The sequence below is a fragment of the Solanum verrucosum genome, unplaced genomic scaffold, assembly GCF_900185275.1.
Source record: "Solanum verrucosum unplaced genomic scaffold, falcon-dt-bn FXZP01001111.1, whole genome shotgun sequence".
In the NCBI taxonomy this organism is placed as follows: Eukaryota; Viridiplantae; Streptophyta; class Magnoliopsida; order Solanales; family Solanaceae; genus Solanum; species Solanum verrucosum.
In genome coordinates this window covers 464,354-483,801 of record NW_026019640.1, presented here as the reverse complement: position 1 = coordinate 483,801, position 19,448 = coordinate 464,354, and the positions used below count along the sequence as shown (strand labels likewise).

Genomic DNA, 19,448 nt, shown 5'->3' with positions numbered 1-19,448 from the left:
CCTCCCAGAACAGGGTTGTTCCAAGCCCTTCACCTCTGGTTGGTTTTAGTCCTGTGACTGTGTCACGAATAGCTTCAATTTTGGTGCGAGTTGAACGTCAATGTAAATCATTCTTTCATGGCTCTTTCCATATTATGTTTTTTCTACGCAAACAACAAGGGGTTTGGGGATGTTTTTCTGTTTTATTAAAAATCTCCCTATTTGGTGGGATAACAAAATAAGGGAGATTAATAATGTGTTGTTTCCTTCTTTCTACGTACCCTATAAGAAAAGGAGCACCAAGCAACTATGGACAAATGATGAACATGCAGAGCGAGCATATATATATATTAAACTAAAAAGAAAAGGAGTGTTACTTCATTCCAAGTCAAAATGAAGACGAAATACGTAGGCATGGATGCAGCACATAATGCATATATATAAGAAAGAAAAGGCAGACGTACGTTAGTACCGGCCAGCTACACTAAACAGGACTGGAAATTAAATCCTAAGAAGTAGCTAGGGACAGCCTTTATTAACACACACAAGGGAGACAACCGGTACTGCAAAAACTATGTATGTAATTTATTTAACCCTTGGTCTTATACTTTGACTCGTCAATCTCGATCCCTTCACGTTGAGCACGCTCACCACCAGACTCGTCTCCCGTGCTTAGACCTCCCTTGCGTCCCATTTCCTGGTACCCTTCACTTCCCAACTGGTCCTTCCTCGTCTGCCCTCCTCGGCTCCTCCCTGGGAAAAAGTACACCAGCGTATTTATATATATATATATATATATATATGGAGATCAAAAAAAATATCTATAAATAAAGAATACCCTCAGCAAGGTGCTCTTGAGCTTCAAGACTTTTGCCACCAGTACCACCAGGAACTACAGTTTCTCCTTCCTTTGCCCTCCGATCGAGTTCTGACCTTTTTTCTTGCTCTGACGCCATTTAATTAATTTCTTTATTATTACTGCTACCTACACAAATTGACTCATTTATAGGGAGATAATGGCTGTTATGCAGTTGACATGTGGAGGTTGACGCAGCACCAAGAATCACACGTGTCCACTATGCTTGCTTACACGCAACCTCTCATTCATTCCCCACAAATCACAATGATATATATGTTTAGCCATATCTGAAGATGTTTCCAGTATCTCACTCATATTTCCAATCCTTCTTATTGTACCAGCGGTGCAGTAGCACACGCACACTTATCCCAGTTGCATGTCTATTCAAAAATAATCATATGAACATATATATCTAACTTGAAAAACTGATAAAAATTAAAATATAGTACTAATTAATAACACACCTATGAGAAACATAAAATTATCAATAACTTCAAATCCACCTTATCGGTATTTCACTACTTTTATTTCCCTCTGACAGTAGTGGCATACACGTACCATTTTCTTTTTCGTTCTCTCACTCATGAGTACATACCAAAAAAAAAAAAACTAATAACTTCTCTGATTTAATAAAATGCTGTAATTTAATTTGACACTAAATTTTAAAAAGTAATTTTATTTTTTTAAAATTTTATGATCTTAAATTAGAATTATGTTAAATATATCAAAATGTTCGTTAATTTTCTGACCTTAAGCATATCCCGTGAAAAATTGAAATGAAATATGTTTTATCAAAAGAAAGAATCATTTAAAAAAAAAAAACTAAGAATGATAATGGATCATTTTAAAAAAAAATTAAAAATAAAGATAAATGTTTAATTTAGGTTGTACCATTCGAATTCCAAAAGTTTAATTATATATCATATCATAAATTTAAATACAAAATAATTTTAAAAAATAGATTATAAATTATAATAATTAACTATTTAAATTTTTTAAAACGCATATAAAAAATCAACTATATTATTAGTTAATTTATAATTTTATGAATTTGATCAAATGGATATGAGGGAGCAATTATGACATATTTTATTATATATTTAGTCAATTCATGATTTTATTTTGTTAGTCGAAGAAGCTTAAAATAATCAATCTGAAACACATTTTGATATCAAATTAATTTCAGTTTTGGTCAATTGTTACGTGACTATTTGAAATTTGATTAACTGTGCAAAATTCGATTCCAATTTTAAACGAAATTGCCTATTTATGCAAGCAATTGGCTATTATATGAATGCGAATTTGGTTAATATGACATAATATAGCAAACATGTGCTACGTATTTGTTGTATGTAATTAGACTTTTTTCTTCTATTTTATTTGATGTATTTGTATTAATTATATATTTTCTCTGCCTCTATCTTTATACAAGTGATACAAGAGCTTTGAATACAAGTGATACAAAAATGAATGAACATAAGTTATGTTATATAAGAGCTACTAAAAAATTGCCAAAAAATGACGGACAGAAAAGCGACGGACTGCGTCGCTGCAAAAAGTGACGCCATTTGCCACATTGTCCGTCGCTTTTTAATAAAAATAATTATTTTTAAAATTATTTTACAAAAAGCGACGGACGGCATCTCTTAGTCCGTCGCTTCTTTTCGCGGATTTTTGCGCTAAATATATATAATAATTATTTATTTAATATATATAGAGACACCGTTCGTCGCTTTTTAATAAAAATAATTATTTATAAATTAAAAAATAACCACGTTGTCCGTCGTTTTTATTTTATTTTATTTTATTAATTAGTTTTTTTAAAAAGCGACGGACGGCATTTCTTAGTCCGTCGCTTTTTGGTCAAAATATCTAGTCAAACATTTTTAAAAAGCGACGGACAATGTCTCTTAGTCCGTCGCTTTTTAGTAAAATATTTTTTAAAAAGCAACGGACAAAGAGATGTTGTCCGTCACTTTTTTTAAATTATGTTGAACCAAAAAGCGGGTTTTCCCCCATTTTCCCATCTCTCTTTCTCTCTCTTCTCTCCCTTCTCTCCCTTCTCTCTAAAACCAAACTGTTGCGCCGCCGCCGCTGCCCCACACCATCCCATGCCGCCGTCACCCTTCTCTCTTTGAGCATTAGTCCCGTCGCTGCCTTGCCCATCGGCGCCGCCACCCGTCGTCCCCACTGCCTCTTTTCCTTAGCTTGTTAAGGTTAGGGTTTAATTTTAGTTTTTTTTTCAATTCTAGTAATATTTGATTTGTTATAAATTAGTATATTGTTTTAGTTTGATGAATTGTGTTATTCAATTGTTAATTTGTATATTTGATTATTGTTAGTTAGGTAGAGAATTAGGAATTTTTTATTTTAGGATTTTCTTCTTAATTGGATTTTAAAAAAAAATATGATTGTGAATTGAATATTAGAAGATAGAACTAACAAATAATTAGAAGTTAGAAGTTATAAAGTTAGAAGTTAGATTAGTTGCATTTTCCAACTTTGAAATTCTTGAATTTAGTATGTTTGACGGTTGAAGTTAGAAAAACATTCAATTGTATATGAAAGTTAGATTACTTTGAAGTTAGAAAAATATTGGATAGTATATGAAAGTTGAAATTAGATTAGTTGAATTTTCCAACTTAGAAGTTCTTGAATTTAGTTAGTTTGAAAGTTGAAGTTACAAAAATTGGGAATTTTTAAATATGATTGTAAATTAAGTATTAGAAGTTAGAACTACCAAATAATTAGAAGCTAGCTAGAAGTTAGAGATTAGTTGAATATTTCAATTTGTCATTGTATTTGTGCTTATATGTATTATATTGTTGTTGAAAATTGATTTACTTGAATTATATTCTTGAACTTGGAAATTCTTGAACTTAGAAATTTTAGAAATTAGATATGAACTTGAATTTTTGTAGGATTTTGAACTTTAGGTTGTGAACTTTAGAACTTTAAGTTGTGAACTTTAGAAGTCTTGAATTATTGTAGGATTTTAAACTTTAGGTTGTGAACTTTAGAAATCTTGAACTATTGTAGGATTTTAGAAATTTAGGTTGTGAACTTTAGAAATCTTGAATTATTGTGGGATTTTAGAACTTTAAGTTGTGAACTTTAGAAATCTTGAATTATTGTAGGATTTTAAACTTTAGGTTGTGAACTTTAGAAATCTTGAATTATTGTATTTAGAACTTTATAAGATTGTAAACGTTAACAATCTTGAATTATTGTAGGATTTTAGAACTTTAGGTTGTGAACTTTAGAAATCTTGAATTATTGTAGGATTTTAGAACTTAAAGTTGTGAACTTTAGAGAACTTGAATTTTTGTAAGATTTTAGACCTTTATAAGATTGTGAACGTTAGAAATCTTGAATTATTGTAGGATTTTAGAACTTTAAGTTGTAAACTTTAGAGAACTTGAATTTTTGTAGGATTTTAGAACTTTAGGTTGTGAAACGTTAGAAATCTTGAATTATTGTAGAATTTTAGAACTTTTTAAGTTATGAATTTTAGAAAACTTGAATTTTTGTAGGATTTTAGAACTTTAAGTTGTGAACTTTAGAGAACTTGAATTATTGTGGGATTTTAGAACTTTAGAAATCTTGAATTATTTTAGGATTTTAGAACTTTAGGTTGTGAACTTTAGAAATCTTGAATTATTGTGGGATTTTAGAACTTTAAGTTGTGAACTTTAGAAATCTTGAATTATTGTAGGATTTTAAACTTTAGGTTGTGAACTTTAGAAATCTTGATTTATAGAATTTATGAACTAATTATTAGGTTGAACTTTAGAAATCTTGATAAAATATAGTCTTTACGAACTATTTGTAATTTTGAAACGAATTTTGAAAGACTTTATAAGTCTTTAAATCACAATTTTTGACTGTTAATTTAAGTTTGTTGTTTTATATTTTGTGTAGCTTCTTTATAATGCTTTGTGTTTGATTGGGGTTAAACTGAATTGAATTACTTTTGTAGGAAATTTTTTTACAGAAAAAGCGACGGATTGACTGCGTCGCTTTTCCGTCTCTTTTTGGCAGTTTTTTAGTAGTGAGTAAATGAATACAAGTGATACAAGAGCTTTGAATACATGTGATATAAGAGCTCTGAATACAAGTGACATAAGAATAAATGAATACAAATGATACAAATTTATGTTTTGAATACAAGTAATACAAAAGAGATTGAATACAAACGATACAAAAATGAAATATGTAAGAACGAGAAGGTAAAATTATAGAATACAACCTAAATGTACGCACGAATACAAAAAACACATTTATATGATACCTCAAAATATGTAAATACATAAAGTGGTGATAAATACAAAGAGAAATTAGAGAGGTGAAAATACAAAATATAAAGAAAAGAGAGGTGAAAATACCAAATATAAAGAAAAGATAGGTGAAAATAAAAAGTACAAAGAGGGAGAGAGATAAAAATATAAAAAAATAAAAATACAAAAAGGGAGAGAAGAAGAGGTGAAAATACAAAATATAAAGAACGAGAGAAGTGAAAATATCCAAAGAGGGAGATAGAACTGAAAATACAAACTACGAAGAGGGAGTGTAATGTCTCATTTCGTGAGAAATTGCTTTTATGTGTGAAATGACGATTTTTCTCTTCCCCTTAGCTGCTATCTTGGGATCCACGTGAGCTTATATCAAAATTAAAAAAGATAAATTTCTATCAAAATATAATAAAAAGATATGTATAGTTGAATGAAGATATAACAAAAATTATAGTAGTATTTAATAAATTGTACTACAATACAACGATGTATTTGAACCTTTTGGGAATATAAAATTGTGAGGCGGCTTAGTTACCGTTAGGAGCGGCGTGAAGGTAGCTGTCACAAAGGACACAAGTATATGCACATACACCTTAGAAGTATTCTGCATTTAGCTTCTCTTGAAGATGACAGATTTGTTGAGCTGCTCATCACCTCAGCCTCAAGACATTCATCTTCCCTTTTCCTCTCATCTTCTAACCAATGCTGCTCAAAGAGACGCGGTCACTTACAGGTACCTACCTTCTTTCACACAGTTGTAGAATTTTGTAACTCATAAATAATAAAATGGTACTAGAATTACAACATAATATAATGTACAACCAACATGAAATGTGTTCTCGGAATTGGATTTCATTTCTTCTGATTTTGTATCACATCCATTTGTCGTAGCAAAGGGCAAGGTTTCAAGTGTGAAAAAAACATTAAACTTGATTTTTGGAGCCACAACTGATCCTAAATTTCTTCTAGAATCAACCATTGTAGTATCTTGGCTATTTATCTTTAAGGATAGGTTTAGAAGTTCTATGTTCTTTTTACATAGCTAGAAGATAAAGTTATTTAGATTGTATCTCGAATCTATAGGGTAGACCTTATTCATTTGTAACTAATCCAAATTCAACAAGTGTTGTTGCCTAACAAAGTTAAATCATCTTTTTCCTTTTATAGTTGTCTTCTTTAGTTGAATTTTTCGATCCTAATTAACGATTCTGGACTCCACACAGTACTATTGTGATTCTAATTACAATTTGTTGCAGTTGTGGATCCTGTGGATATGAATTGAACCTCAACTCTTGCAATCGCAATACCACAGTCATTGGATCAAAATATGGGAAAACAATGAGGAGAGGGGTTCTATCATTTCTATGCATTGACGAGAGCAGATTTACTCAGATAAGTAAACTTAGATGCTCGCCCTATTTCAGGTCCAAAAACTCGTGGGGTTTCTTTCAACGACACACTAAACTCTTGTGTCGAAAATGCACAAGTTATATTGGTATTTCTTATAGTACTAGTAATAACAATAGTACAAGTGGTGCTGCAATACATATTGATGTCAACTCAGATGCTGCAGCATTAGCAACACCTAATTGTTGGGATGGGCTGTCAGCTTGTACAACTAATTACGAAATCAAGATATGTGCATTAAGGCCATCTGTGAAGGAAGTCATTATGCACCAGTAAACTAAGCAAAATGCTCATTCTTGTTTGTGTCATAAGACAGATTCAATATATGTATGTACCTTAGTAGGAACATACATGTTTGAAGAATCTGTTGTGTACCACCAAAAAGGAATGCTTGCTTTTGTGACCAATATCATAAGAAACGGAAGACAGAGTCACTCTGCTAAAGTTTTACCAAGATGGATAGTATTATCCTTATTGCACTTCTTGTTCTTACTTATGTATGATGATTGTTAAAGTTTGTACTGTACACTATAGCTCAAAATGTGTTATCTTCATGTTTCGTTGAATTTATTAAAGCAAAAGTAAAAACATACAAGCATACTCTAAGGTCTCAATGTATAAGTTATTCAGTTGTTCTTTGTTTCTTAGATCCTTTTCTGCGTAATTTCACAGGCACTTGATGTAGACAGAATTGACAAGATTCTAAGAATAGATCTTATTGATCTTCCTGCCAAAAATCCTTTAATTTTGGCATCTTTCTTCGGAAATCCATGCCTGATTGATTTGGGTAGCTGCTACAAAAGATCAATTGCCATCAAGGGCTCTAGAGGCACTAGCACAAATTGTATTTCGTGGACAAATCTAGGACTAATGCCTTTCCAACTGGATGGAGGTTTTGTAGTTCAATGCAACATGTTTAAATAATTAAATAGCATGTATTAGGGAAAAAATTCGACAGTATCAGTAGCAGGCCTGACATGAATATCAGGGATGACCATGATGTTCACACCGATGAAAATAGATATGATACATAAACATGACTCTTAACTTGGCTTCAAACCTATGTCCTCTAACTTTGAGTATGCACAAATAGACACTTAAACTTGTATAAAAATTGAACAAGTAGACACACATGTCCTACATGGCTTAATACACGTAGGATGTCAGGTAGGACACAAAATTGCCATGTAGGGCGAATATGTCTATTTGTTCAATTTTCTACAAGTTCTAAGGGCATACTTGTGCAAATCCAAAGTTAAATGTCAGATGTCAAGTTAAGGATCATGTTTATGTGTTATGCGGATGAAAATACTAGCTAAGGAGCTTAGTGACCGGGTAAGTAGTTACACTATAGCCAGTTCTGTCTCAGAGCATCCTTGATGGAAACCTCGTCTGAAAGGAAGTCATCAATAGATAGCTTGCGATGGGCACAAATCAATCTTGAAATCAGAGATGGATCTGAGGCAAGTGATAACACTCTAAGTATAATCTAGAGAAGTTTTTTTTTTTTGCATAGGATCATTCAAGACTAGCCTTTTCTAGAGGATCATCTTAAGAGAATTTGCCCTACCCTAACCCCTAACATGAACCGACTTATAACCCTTGGGTTGGACTGGATGGCTCATGACGTCAAATATTAACAAATTCATAAAAAGTTAATTATTCAAAAAATAAAATATAATAAACTGATTGATTGTTTGGGCTAAACTCTGCTTTCTATCTACCTGTATATCAAAATAGTTATGCTACGTAATTTCTCAGTTTGACTACAAAAACAGAGGTATATAATAAAGTGTTCATAAATCACAACCACTCGTAACTAATTTGTGAATATGAGTTTTTTCAAGAAAACAGAAGAGAAAACTGCAGTGTAGAAATGGGGAAATTGCAACTCAACTAATTAATATATGAATAATTTGACTGCATTGTCTATATGACATAGCAAAAATAATTTGGTCAATATTAAAAAACTTGCTTGTACGAAAGAAAAATTTACTCCACTACTATAGAAACTTGAGAATTACTAAGGCCAAAGAAGTTAGCTTTTAGGGTGTGTTTGGTATGAAGGAAAATGTTTTCCATGGAAAACAAGTACATTTTTGACTTATTTTTTCATGTTTGGTTGGTGAGTAGAAAATATTTTTCGGAAAAGTTTTTGTAGTGTTTGATTTATGAATAAAAAATATTTTTGAGAAAATATCTTTTATTTTTACTAGAGACTAGAAAATAATTTTTGAATTGAAATTGAAAATATTTTTTAAAAATAAATTTAAATTTTTTTGGGGTGGGTGGTGGGGGTGGGCTGGCCGGGGGAGGGGGGGTGAGATGGGGTAAAAAAAATAAATTGAAATTAAAAATATTTTTTAAAAATAAACTTAATTTTTTTTTTTGGAGGTGGTGAGAGGCTAATAGGGGGGGGGGGGTTGCGGATAGGGGTGGGGTGGGGAAATAAAAATTTGAAATTAAAAATATTTTTAAAAAAATAAACTTGATAATTTTTTTGGATGTGCTTAGGGGCTGATGGGGTGAAAAAATAAAAATTTGAAATTGGAAATATTTTTTTAAAAATAAACTTTGATTTTTTTTTTGGATGTGCTTAGGGGCTGATGGGGGGGGGGGGGGTTGCGGGTAGGGGTGGGGTGAAAAAATAAAAATTTGAAATTGGAAATATTTTTTAAAAACAAATTTAATTTTTTTTTTGGGGGGGGGGGGGGTTAGGGTATGGGTGGGGTGTGAAAAATAAAATTTGAAATTGAAAGTATTTTTTAAAAACAAACTTTAAATTTATTATTTTTTTGGAGGGGGGGAGGGTGGGGTCGAGGGTAGAGGGGGGGTTGGGTGAAAATAAAATATCTTTTAAAAATAAACTTTAAATTATTATTTTTTTGAGGGGGGGCGTGGTAGGGAGCTGGCGGGAGGGGGCGGGGTCGGGGTCGGGGTGAGGGTGGGGTAAAAAAAATAAAAAAATTGAAGTTGAAAAATATTTTTTAAAAATAAGCTTTAAATTTATTTTTTATGAAAAAATAAATTAATTTTTCAACAAAAAAATAGTAATTTAAAGAAAAGTTTTGGAAAATGTTTTCCTTAATTTTTGAAGGGAAGTCATTTTCCTAAAATTTGAGCAAAATGAGTTGATTTGGAAAAATTTCCTTCATACCAAACACACCCTTAGTGTTACTCAGAAAACAGTCCAGATTAATTAATGATAATATAAGAAGTTTACAAAATATGATACATCATGAGTTTTAATTTTCTGGAACAAAGCTAACATAATGTGAAGTGAAAACGTAAGATGGTCACATCAAGAAGAGACTTATGGGACAAGCATTTGTGAAAACTGTGAACTAATGTATATAGTGGGTGAACCAACTTGTACAGGGAAATTAATCTACACTTTGCCCTATAATATAAGCTGACCTTCATGCCCAATCAAAACCTATTCTTCCAAACTTCAAACTACCCTCTCTCCCTTTTCTCCTGTGTATTTCCTCTATCCCAATTTATACGACTCACTTTTTTTTTTAGTCGGTCTCCAAAAAATGACAAATTCATTTATTTAGTAACAATTTATTGTCCTTAATGAAAGCCACACAAGCATTTATGACTTATTTGATACCACAAGTTTCAAAAGTCCTTTTATAAACTCTGTTCGAAATCAAACTACATCACATAAATTGAAACGGAGAGTAATATAATAAGTCTCAACTCTCAAATCTTTACTGCTTGCATGCGTTTTCTGTTACTTGACAGAATTTAAGAACAGAAACACAATGGATCATGCCTGCAATAGAATTGCAAACATGACTTTGTGTTATTTCTTCTTCATCGCCATTTTGCTTCTCTTCATAAATGCAAGTACTGCAGAAACACACTACCATGATTTCGTTGTATGCCTTTCTCGTCTCCATTAATCTCTTTATTTCTTTCTAATTAACATTTTTGAGATTTTAATTATAATTGGAAGACGATGAGCTTCACCTTCACCTTCACGTTGTTGGTGAATTAAGGTTCGATTCCCCTTCCCCATTTCACTTTGTTTGAACTATGTTGTTATGGAACAGATTCAAGCAACACCAGTAAAGAGGCTGTGCAAGATCCATAACACTATAACAGTGAATGGACAATTCCCTGGACCAACATTGGAAGTGAACAACGGTGATACTTTAGTCATCAACGTAGTCAACAGAGCTCGATATAATGTCACCATTCACTGGTAAGTTCAGAATGCAAATGAATGTGAGTATAAATGATGGATTAATTAACTTCTATATAGTTCACAGACAATATCAAATCCGATACTATCATGTTACCTAGATGATAATTACAGGTAATCGTTCCATAAAACTAGACATATATAGTAACTTGAAAAATAAAGCAAAAAATACTTTTTTGTATTTGGAAAGGCATGGAATCAAGCAAATAAGAACAGCATGGGCAGATGGACCAGAATTTATAACACAATGTCCAATTAGACCAGGAGGGAGTTACACTTACCGCTTCACAATTCAAGGACAGGAAGGCACACTTTGGTGGCACGCTCACAGCTCATGGCTCAGGGCCACTGTTTACGGAGCATTAATCATCTACCCAAAAGAAGGAGAATTCTACCCATTTTCTAAGCCTAAAAGAGAGACACCTATTCTGCTTGGTACTGATTCCTTCCCATTTTTAATTGAACACTTGAAAATAATACTTACTACTACATGAACAGTTACTCATTAAAGTAATGGTTTGGCATTTTGTGATTAGGTGAGTGGTGGGATGCAAATCCTATTGACGTTGTAAGACAAGCCACGAGAACAGGAGCAGCTCCTAAAGTATCAGATGCTTACACCATTAATGGTCAACCGGGTGATCTCTACAGGTGTTCGAGTAAAGGTAAGTTCCAATCTATGATGAACATTCAAGATATGATTTGAGCTATATAAATTGATAGTGTAAACATATTTTACACTACTCGTGTAGTATAAGTGCCTTGACACTACTCACTAGAGAAACATTTCACACATTGTCGGTGCATAGAAATTAAAAACACGATACCTCCTATGATGGTCAACAATAAGCATGTGTGATACTAATGCTAAACAATGACATACAATTATCTCACTGTACTAGTTTTGGAAACGTGCGTTGCACGTTTGTCTTCTACTACGATCTGTAAATCTAATCTCATGTCGATATAAATATATATCACATTATATTTTTATAAATACAATAAAGCTTGTATTGATTAATATGCTTCTATATAAAGCTTACTTTTGCATCCAAAAATAAAGAGATAAGTGTCAAAAACACACTTAAACTATACCATTTTTTTGAGTTTCATACCTAAACTATTGAGAGTGTGAGTTTCATACCTAAACTATCATTTTTTAGTTTGAGAAACACACCTATATCTGTTATACCATTCTCATCATGGTGCGTGTAATACACTCTCTCTTTTATTTAAAAAAATTATCACATCACACTCCTATGGACAAAATATTTAACTTTGACAAAAATTAAATAAATTATTAGTATTAGTTAAAATTTAAAAATTATTATCCAAAAAAATAATATTTCTTTTATAAAATAAAATGTAAAATATTTTTCTCACCCCCTCCCCCAACCCCCTGGCCATTTTTTATTTGTTTAAATTTCTTTTATAAAAGTACTTTTTTTTTTTTTTACTTCATCTCCTCTCCCTCCCCCCTTTTCAAATACTAATTTAGATATTATTTTATTTTTTTAAAAAAATAATTCTACTCTCCCCACATAACCCTCCGCTTCCAATTTTTTTCTCATTTAGTGTTACACATGTACATATCGAAAATATTTTTTACTTGCCACCGAAAGACTTTTTTTAAGTTTTAATTTATCTATGTTATATTCGTACACTAGTAAAAAAAATAATCTAAAAATATATATACGTACATATCTAATACAAAATGAGAAAAATGTGAAAAAAAATAATAATAAGGACTGGAGGGTTAGAATGGGGTAGAATTTTTATTTTTTATAAAGTAAAAAAATATCAATTTTTTTGGGGGTACGTAGAGGAGGTAGTGGAGTGGGTAAAAAAAAAATTTTAAAATAAATTTTTTTTTTATGGATAGTAATACTTTAATATTTAATTTTTAATTAATATTAATAGTTTATTATTTAATTTTTATCAAGGTGAAATATTTTATCCATGTGGAATGTCATGTGTCAAAGTTTTTTCAAAATAAAAGAGAGAGTGCATTACACACACCACTGTGGTGTGTTTCTCAAACTAAAAAATGATAGTTTAGGTATGAAACTCACACTCTCAATAGTTTAGGTATGAAACTCAAAAAAATGGGATAGTTTAGGTGTGCTTTTGACATTTATCTCAAAAATAAATGAAAAGAAGGATTTCAAATATAATCCTCTAGACTAAAAATATCTCAATATGTGTTTCTCTACACAAATACAAGGGTGACAACTAATTCTTTTCATATAACTTGTAGTTATTTGTTTGGAAAATAAGATATGTTGAATTATGTGTAAAACTTATTAAGATAATATAGCATCTGATGTTATGTGACATATCAAGAAACTCTTGCTCTAAATTTAAGAAGTGCACGTAAACATCATTAACGTGAATGCCTTTTTTGTACACTTTGAGTCGGTACTTAGTTGAATGCAATAAAAAATTAGGTAATAAACATAATACTTAAATATGACCATCATTATTATCTACAATAATTTTCTTCCAAAGATTGTAGCTAGCTAGATATGATACGAAACAGGAAGAAATAAGCTCTTATAAAATAAGGGGAATAAATTTAATGAAAGAAAGATAAATGTAGCACCTTTTCGATGATCAACTTATGTAACATATCATTAAGTGAAATGCCAAAGAAAAGAAGAAGAGAGTTTCCATCTCACTTACCCAAAGTATGTAAATCAGTGAAAATGCGCTAAATTTCTTCAATAATTGCCTAAAAATTAAATATTAAAAGAGAAGTTTTCAAAGCATGAAATGTATTAGTTACTTACTATGCTTGTTAGAAGGCCAACTTTGTGAAAAGATGAATTTCAACCTCCGCAAAGATTTTCAACATCCATTCCCAAATCACATTGCAAGCTCCGTATGAAGTTTTAGAATGTACGTACACGTACATTTTTCTCATGTAAAAAACAAAAAGAATATAATAAAAGTGATTAGTGATCAACTAATACATTTAAAGTGAAATGAAAATTTTGTTTAACAATCATGCATTTTTGTTGTATAACCATCGGGTGACCTCTTTGCTACACAAATATAATATTGACTCTGATAGTAAATAACCCTAACTCTTCATTCTCCTTATTGTTGGAGCAATAAGTGAACATTTCTCTCATAATTAATACAGTACAACTCTTCATTCACCTTCTTTAATATAATTATTATAGCAATAAGTGACCATTTATAGGTAATGGGAGAGTAATTTAGATTAGGAAGAAAATCAAAAGCCATAAACGGATAAAACAAACAAGCAGGTATCTACCGATTAACATTAGTATAATAGTATAATAATATGATATAATTATTATTTAATATTTAATTTATTAATAGCTTATAACATTTTAATTTAATGTAGGGTTTAAACGGTAATCTACTTTTGCCTAATATATATTCTTCTAATTTATAGTAAGGGTAAAATCGTAATTCAACTTTTAACTTTTTTTTGTTCCCACTTATAGTAATATATATGATGATGATAAGGGGTCGGTTGTTAAACTAACTAGTTCATCCAAACATTCATTAGTTTGGATACAGAGTAACATGTTCAGCTATCATGTTTTCATAGAAATCATCTAGTTGGATTCACCTTTATGCAGATACTACCGTAGTCATTGTGGACTCTGGTGAAACAAACCTCCTTCGAGTTATCAATGCTGCACTCAACCAGGCACTTTTCTTTGCTGTGGCAAACCACAAGCTAACAGTTGTTGCAGCAGACGCTTCTTATGTTCAACCCTTCACTACATCAGTGCTTATGCTAGGTCCTGGCCAGACTACTGATGTCCTAATCGATGGTAACCAGCCACCAGGCAGATACTACATAGCTGTACGAGCTTACGCAAGTGCTCAAGGACCTTTTGACAACACCACTTCCACAGCTATTCTTGAATACAATGATACTCCTTGTTCTGTTCAGGGCATCAACATCAATCCAATTTTTCCATCTTTACCAGCATTTAATGACACTGCCACTGCCACAACCTTCTCAACTAGTTTCAGAAGCCCAAGACAAGTGGACGTGCCAACTGAAATTGACGAAAATTTGTTCTTCACGGTTGGACTAGGACTCAACAACTGCCCTAGAGGTGTGTTGGACTATAAAAATAATCTCTTCATAAAGTTAGTTATATATCTATAAGACACAAGGAGGATGAAAGTGATAATAAACCTATAAAACACACTTCTAGAAAGACGAATGAGATTTAACTTATTAGTACTATACTACTAAATATTCTAGAAAGACGAATGAACGAAGAACTTGATCTACTTTGTAACATTTAACCTTTATTTCTAACCAGGTTCAAGCTCCACGAGTTGTCAAGGTCCAAATGGAACTCGATTCACTGCCAGTATGAACAATATGTCTTTTGTGCTACCACCCAACTTTTCCATTCTGCAAGCACATCACCAAGGGATACCTGGAGTTTTCTCAACTGATTTCCCAGCGGTTCCACCTGTGAAATTCGATTACACTGGTAATGTAAGTCGATCACTCTGGCAACCTGTTCGAGGAACTAAAGTTTACAAGCTAAAATATGGGGCAAGAGTGCAAGTTGTTTTACAAGGAACGAGCATCGTCACAGGTGAAAACCACCCAATCCATCTTCATGGATATGATTTTTACATTATCGCGGAGGGCTTTGGGAACTTTAATCCTCAAACTGATACAGCTAAATTCAACCTTGTTGATCCACCTACCCGAAACACGGCAAGTGTACCTGTCAATGGATGGTCAGTTATCAGATTTGTTGCTAACAATCCAGGTGGGAAAAAAAACATTTATATTCTTACAAAATAAGTTTTATGCAAAGTAATTGATAATTTGATAAAATGTTACTCCAACGAACATGCTATAATAGATTAAATTACACTGATAGCGTATACCTATCCGCATACATAACATAAAATTCTTTTTTATTGAGCTTTTGGACTTTAACACTTTTTTTTTTTTGTTAAATAGGAGTCTGGTTAATGCATTGTCACCTGGATGTTCATATTACATGGGGTTTGGCCATGTCATTCCTGGTGGAAAATGGAGTCAGTGAATTGGAATCATTAGAAGAGCCTCCGGTCGATTTGCCTGTTTGTTGACAAACACAATATGCACAATGATTCAATGAAACATAACTTACATAATTTTTTGATGATTGAGTAAATATGAAATGGCACCAATTCTTGCAATATATGTATATAGGCAATACATAAACATGACCCTTAACTTGGCTTAAACATGCAAGTTGCAACTATGACATGTAACTTTGGGTGTGCACAAGTATATACTTAAATTTGTATAAAATTGAACAAATAGACACATTTGTCCTACATCGCGTCCTACATGGCAATTTTATGTCCGACATGGCATCCTATAGGGATTTTGTGTAGTTTTTTGCTTAAAATCCTGATTATCACGCTATAGCGACAACTTACATCACTATAGCAATCTGAGCGTCGCTATAATGGGGGGCCATCTGCTATAGCGAGATCGACGGATGATCTACGACTCAACATCTGAAAATGGACCCCTTTTTACAACACAACTTCTTCCCTTGACGTCCCAACACATACCTTTCACGCAGTGGCAGATCCAAGATCTTAGGCTCGTGGGTGCTCACTTCTCTTATTATAAAGTTACTGTAAATCGCATTGTATAATTGTATAAATGTACAACTATCTAAACGTTATAGTTAAAAACTCTTCATTTCTTAGTTTTGAAAAACAAAGAAATGAAGTCCAAATTTTCCTAGCTTCTCTTACCAATTACACTAATAATTCACTCTTGCAAGCACCCTCATTTATTTTATGTTAAAGAAATGAGCACTACACAACCATTAAAAAATTCATCACCTATACTCTTACGAAGTTCATTTTTGATGTACTTCATGGATGAAAAAGCTCGTTCCACAAAAACAGTAGCAACACGAAGAATGAGAGTCAACTTGATAAGCAAATAAACATGTAGCCAAATTTGATACAGATTTGACTTCACCAATACTTTAGCAAAGTCACTAATTCCCTTCAAGTTAAAGAACCTCTTTTAGAATTACGAGCATAAATTATAAAATTATCAAGCTAGCGACTGAGATCTCGAAGCTTATGGCTATCAAACTCATTTATATAATACTCAGTCAACCTCATTATCCTGTTCTTATCAAAACCACCAAATGAACTAACTAGATTCAAGCTACCCATTCCAAGAAGTAAGTAGTCTACTCACAACATTAAAACAATTATTAAGCTCTTGAAGATGCAAATTAATAAAGACATGACAAATCTTAACGCGCAAATGATGAGAATATATAACATCAAGAGATTTACGCTTGGACTTTCCTGGAAAGTAGCTACCATTCATGAAAAGTAACATCAAGAAGGGGTAATTGCCGCTAAAAATACACATTTAGCAGTAATTAAGCTATTATCGTTAATTAATTGTCGCTAAATATTATTTTTATTTTGTATCTTTACTTATTGATACATAATTTGCAAATAAAATTTTAAAATGTTATATCAGATGTTCATAACTCACGAGTCAGGCAAATCACTCTTTGGTAGGGGTGGGCAAAATCAGTCCAAATATTCATGATCTGTCTAATTCATTTATGTTTGAATAAGTTAATAATCCACTTATTTTATTATGTGGACTCGTGTGATCTGTTTATCTCATCCCATTTTAAATTTGGGCTAATATAATGCAATTCAAATTGATTCATGAGAAATTACAAATGTCTTTTTTAAAATATTCAAATAAAATTTCTCATGAATCAATTTGAAATGCATTTTAATATGGTATTATAAATAATAATTTATTTTATGTACAAGAAAATACATGATGTGAACGAGGAATATGTTTCTAAAGATTACTAAGGCTTCATTAATTAATTTTCAAGAGTGAGTTCTAACTTCCGACCTAAATTATGTAGTGTGGTCAAATCCAGCTAACAAACAACTATGGAAGAACATTTATGAATGTCGTAAAAGGTTGAGATCTAATTGTGAGAAAAATGTATACTTTATGGGGAAAAAATGGGCTGCTGGCGAGATTCGATCCCTCGACCTAGCAGCCCCGCACGCATGACTTTGAGATTTGGCCCTAAACAAAAGCACCCATCAGTTGTTCAAAATTCAATTGATGCTATTATGTATTTTATATTATTTTTGCAGATTTTTTATATAAATATACAAAAAAATTGTCAGGGTTAATGGGTGCTCGAGCACCCGGCACGCCATACGTAGATCCCCCCAGTTTCACGCCAAATTCAATTTTGTGAGTTCTACTTACCCAAAGTTGATTCCCGAAAGGCCTTATAGATCCATTAATGTCTTGGATACAAGTATACATCATTCAAATCTCAAAACAAGATCCCACCCTTTCCCGAATGGACTTAGACCTCACCTAGCCCAGATTCCATCTAAAGCTGTCCTAGCCAAGAATTTTTAAGTTACTACACGGAATTTTTTTTGACCCAAATTCTTTCCGACCTACTCATAACGATCAGATCAGGTCGTTACATTTCTCATCCAACAACATCTTTGAATTTCTTCATCTAGCAAGATTGTCACATTTGGTCTACTATGAATGGAACATATTTCTTTACATGTGTCACATCACACATATAAAAAGTATTAGAGAAATAATGATTTATTAGTAATCTCGTTGTTTAAATAAAAAATAGTAAATGTGAAAATAAAAACATATCTATAGTTCATTAGGAAAATAGTTTTTTTTTATATCGTGCAAGAACCTCATGTTAAAGTTAATATTGGGTTCTAATTATTAGTTGAAAAAAATGTTTGTGATCATCAATTACCTAAATAGTAGGAAACCAGAATCATTGTGCAACTCAAAATTCAAAAAAATAATGCACCCCACCAATAAAAAAAAATTTGCATTAAAACTAAAAAAAATCTCAGTCAAAATATAAATAAATATGTTTAACCACCATAGGAGACAAAAACTGAGTAGTATTTATTTCTTGTGAGAACGTGTGTTCATGGTATCTGATAGTGGGTTGGATTTTAATTGTAAAATAAATCAAATCCTTAGTTGTATTGGTACAAATTCTTAGTGATCATATCGAGTTCAGAAAGTTATTTTCAAAATTGGTGAAATAAAAGGGATTACTTGAATGCATAACTATTAGGGTAGTTGAGTAATTGTATAATTAGTTAGTTAGATATTTTGTTAGTTAGTTATGAGTGAACAGTGAGTTGTGTAGAAGTGTATAAATAGCATGTACTGTAAACATTTGTCATTTGAAGCTTCTGAAATATATCATCTTCTTCTTTCTCTCTACTTTATATTGATCATTGATGAATAATTCTAGTCATTGTATATGAATTCTATCATGGTATCAAAGCATTGATCACAATTGTGATTTCAGTTTATCCTGGATTGCGGATCGACAATGGCTAAGTTCGATCATAGTCATGCTTTGTTTCTTCATCCTTTTGATACTACTGGAGCTTCGATCATACCGATGTAGCCATCAGGATCTGACAATTACTTTGTATGGAGCAGGGCCATGAAGATTCAGTTGCTTGGAAAGAACAAGCTAGGAATTGTAGATGTAACCTGGAAGAAAGAGGATTTTGGAGCAAATCTAAGTCATCAATGGGATCGATGTAATGCTGTTGTACAGGGGTGGATCATGAGCTCAGTAATTCCAGAATTACACACATGAAT

At 32.0% G+C, this 19,448-nt stretch overlaps 3 protein-coding genes across 3 annotated transcripts; 2 read left to right on the top strand and 1 right to left on the bottom strand.

Annotated features, from left to right (window-relative positions):
* Positions 1 to 568: 568 nt before the first annotated feature.
* LOC125824499 (em protein H5) lies at positions 569 to 946 on the bottom strand. The gene is made up of 2 exons (XM_049503928.1): positions 818 to 946; positions 569 to 732 (listed from the first exon to the last, which is right to left on the bottom strand). The coding sequence occupies exons 1-2, from the start codon at positions 933 to 935 to the stop codon at positions 569 to 571; spliced, it is 282 nt and encodes a 93-aa protein (XP_049359885.1). The 5' UTR covers positions 936 to 946.
* A 4,810-nt stretch (positions 947 to 5,756) lies between these two features.
* On the top strand, positions 5,757 to 6,822 carry LOC125824597 (uncharacterized protein At4g08330, chloroplastic-like). The gene is made up of 2 exons (XM_049504025.1): positions 5,757 to 5,863; positions 6,387 to 6,822. Exons 1-2 carry the CDS (start codon positions 5,757 to 5,759, stop codon positions 6,811 to 6,813), a joined length of 534 nt encoding a protein of 177 aa, XP_049359982.1. The 3' UTR covers positions 6,814 to 6,822.
* A 170-nt stretch (positions 6,823 to 6,992) lies between these two features.
* Positions 6,993 to 15,891, top strand: LOC125825172 (laccase-12-like). Its single transcript, XM_049504529.1, has 9 exons — positions 6,993 to 7,034; positions 7,210 to 7,429; positions 10,288 to 10,424; positions 10,599 to 10,750; positions 10,941 to 11,185; positions 11,287 to 11,415; positions 14,365 to 14,853; positions 15,067 to 15,531; positions 15,729 to 15,891. The coding sequence occupies exons 1-9, from the start codon at positions 6,993 to 6,995 to the stop codon at positions 15,857 to 15,859; spliced, it is 2,010 nt and encodes a 669-aa protein (XP_049360486.1). The 3' UTR covers positions 15,860 to 15,891.
* The last annotated feature ends 3,557 nt before the right edge of the window (positions 15,892 to 19,448 follow it).

What these genes read in the sequence shown, in the direction of transcription:
- LOC125825172 (XM_049504529.1), top strand. Translation starts at nt 6,993, where the DNA reads ATGGATAGTATTATCCTTATTGCACTTCTTGTTCTTACTTAT. An exon ending in CTACAGGTGTTCGAGTAAAG is followed by an intron (nt 11,416 to 14,364) that starts GTAAGTTCCAAT and finishes ACCTTTATGCAG; the next exon opens with ATACTACCGTAGTCATTGTG. An exon ending in ACTCAACAACTGCCCTAGAG is followed by an intron (nt 14,854 to 15,066) that starts GTGTGTTGGACT and finishes ATTTCTAACCAG; the next exon opens with GTTCAAGCTCCACGAGTTGT.
- LOC125824597 (XM_049504025.1), top strand. Translation starts at nt 5,757, where the DNA reads ATGACAGATTTGTTGAGCTGCTCATCACCTCAGCCTCAAGACATTCAT. An exon ending in AGAGACGCGGTCACTTACAG is followed by an intron (nt 5,864 to 6,386) that starts GTACCTACCTTC and finishes AATTTGTTGCAG; the next exon opens with TTGTGGATCCTGTGGATATG.
- LOC125824499 (XM_049503928.1), bottom strand. Translation starts at nt 935, where the DNA reads ATGGCGTCAGAGCAAGAAAAAAGGTCAGAACTCGATCGGAGGGCAAAG. An exon ending in TCAAGAGCACCTTGCTGAGG is followed by an intron (nt 733 to 817) that starts GTATTCTTTATT and finishes ACTTTTTCCCAG; the next exon opens with GGAGGAGCCGAGGAGGGCAG.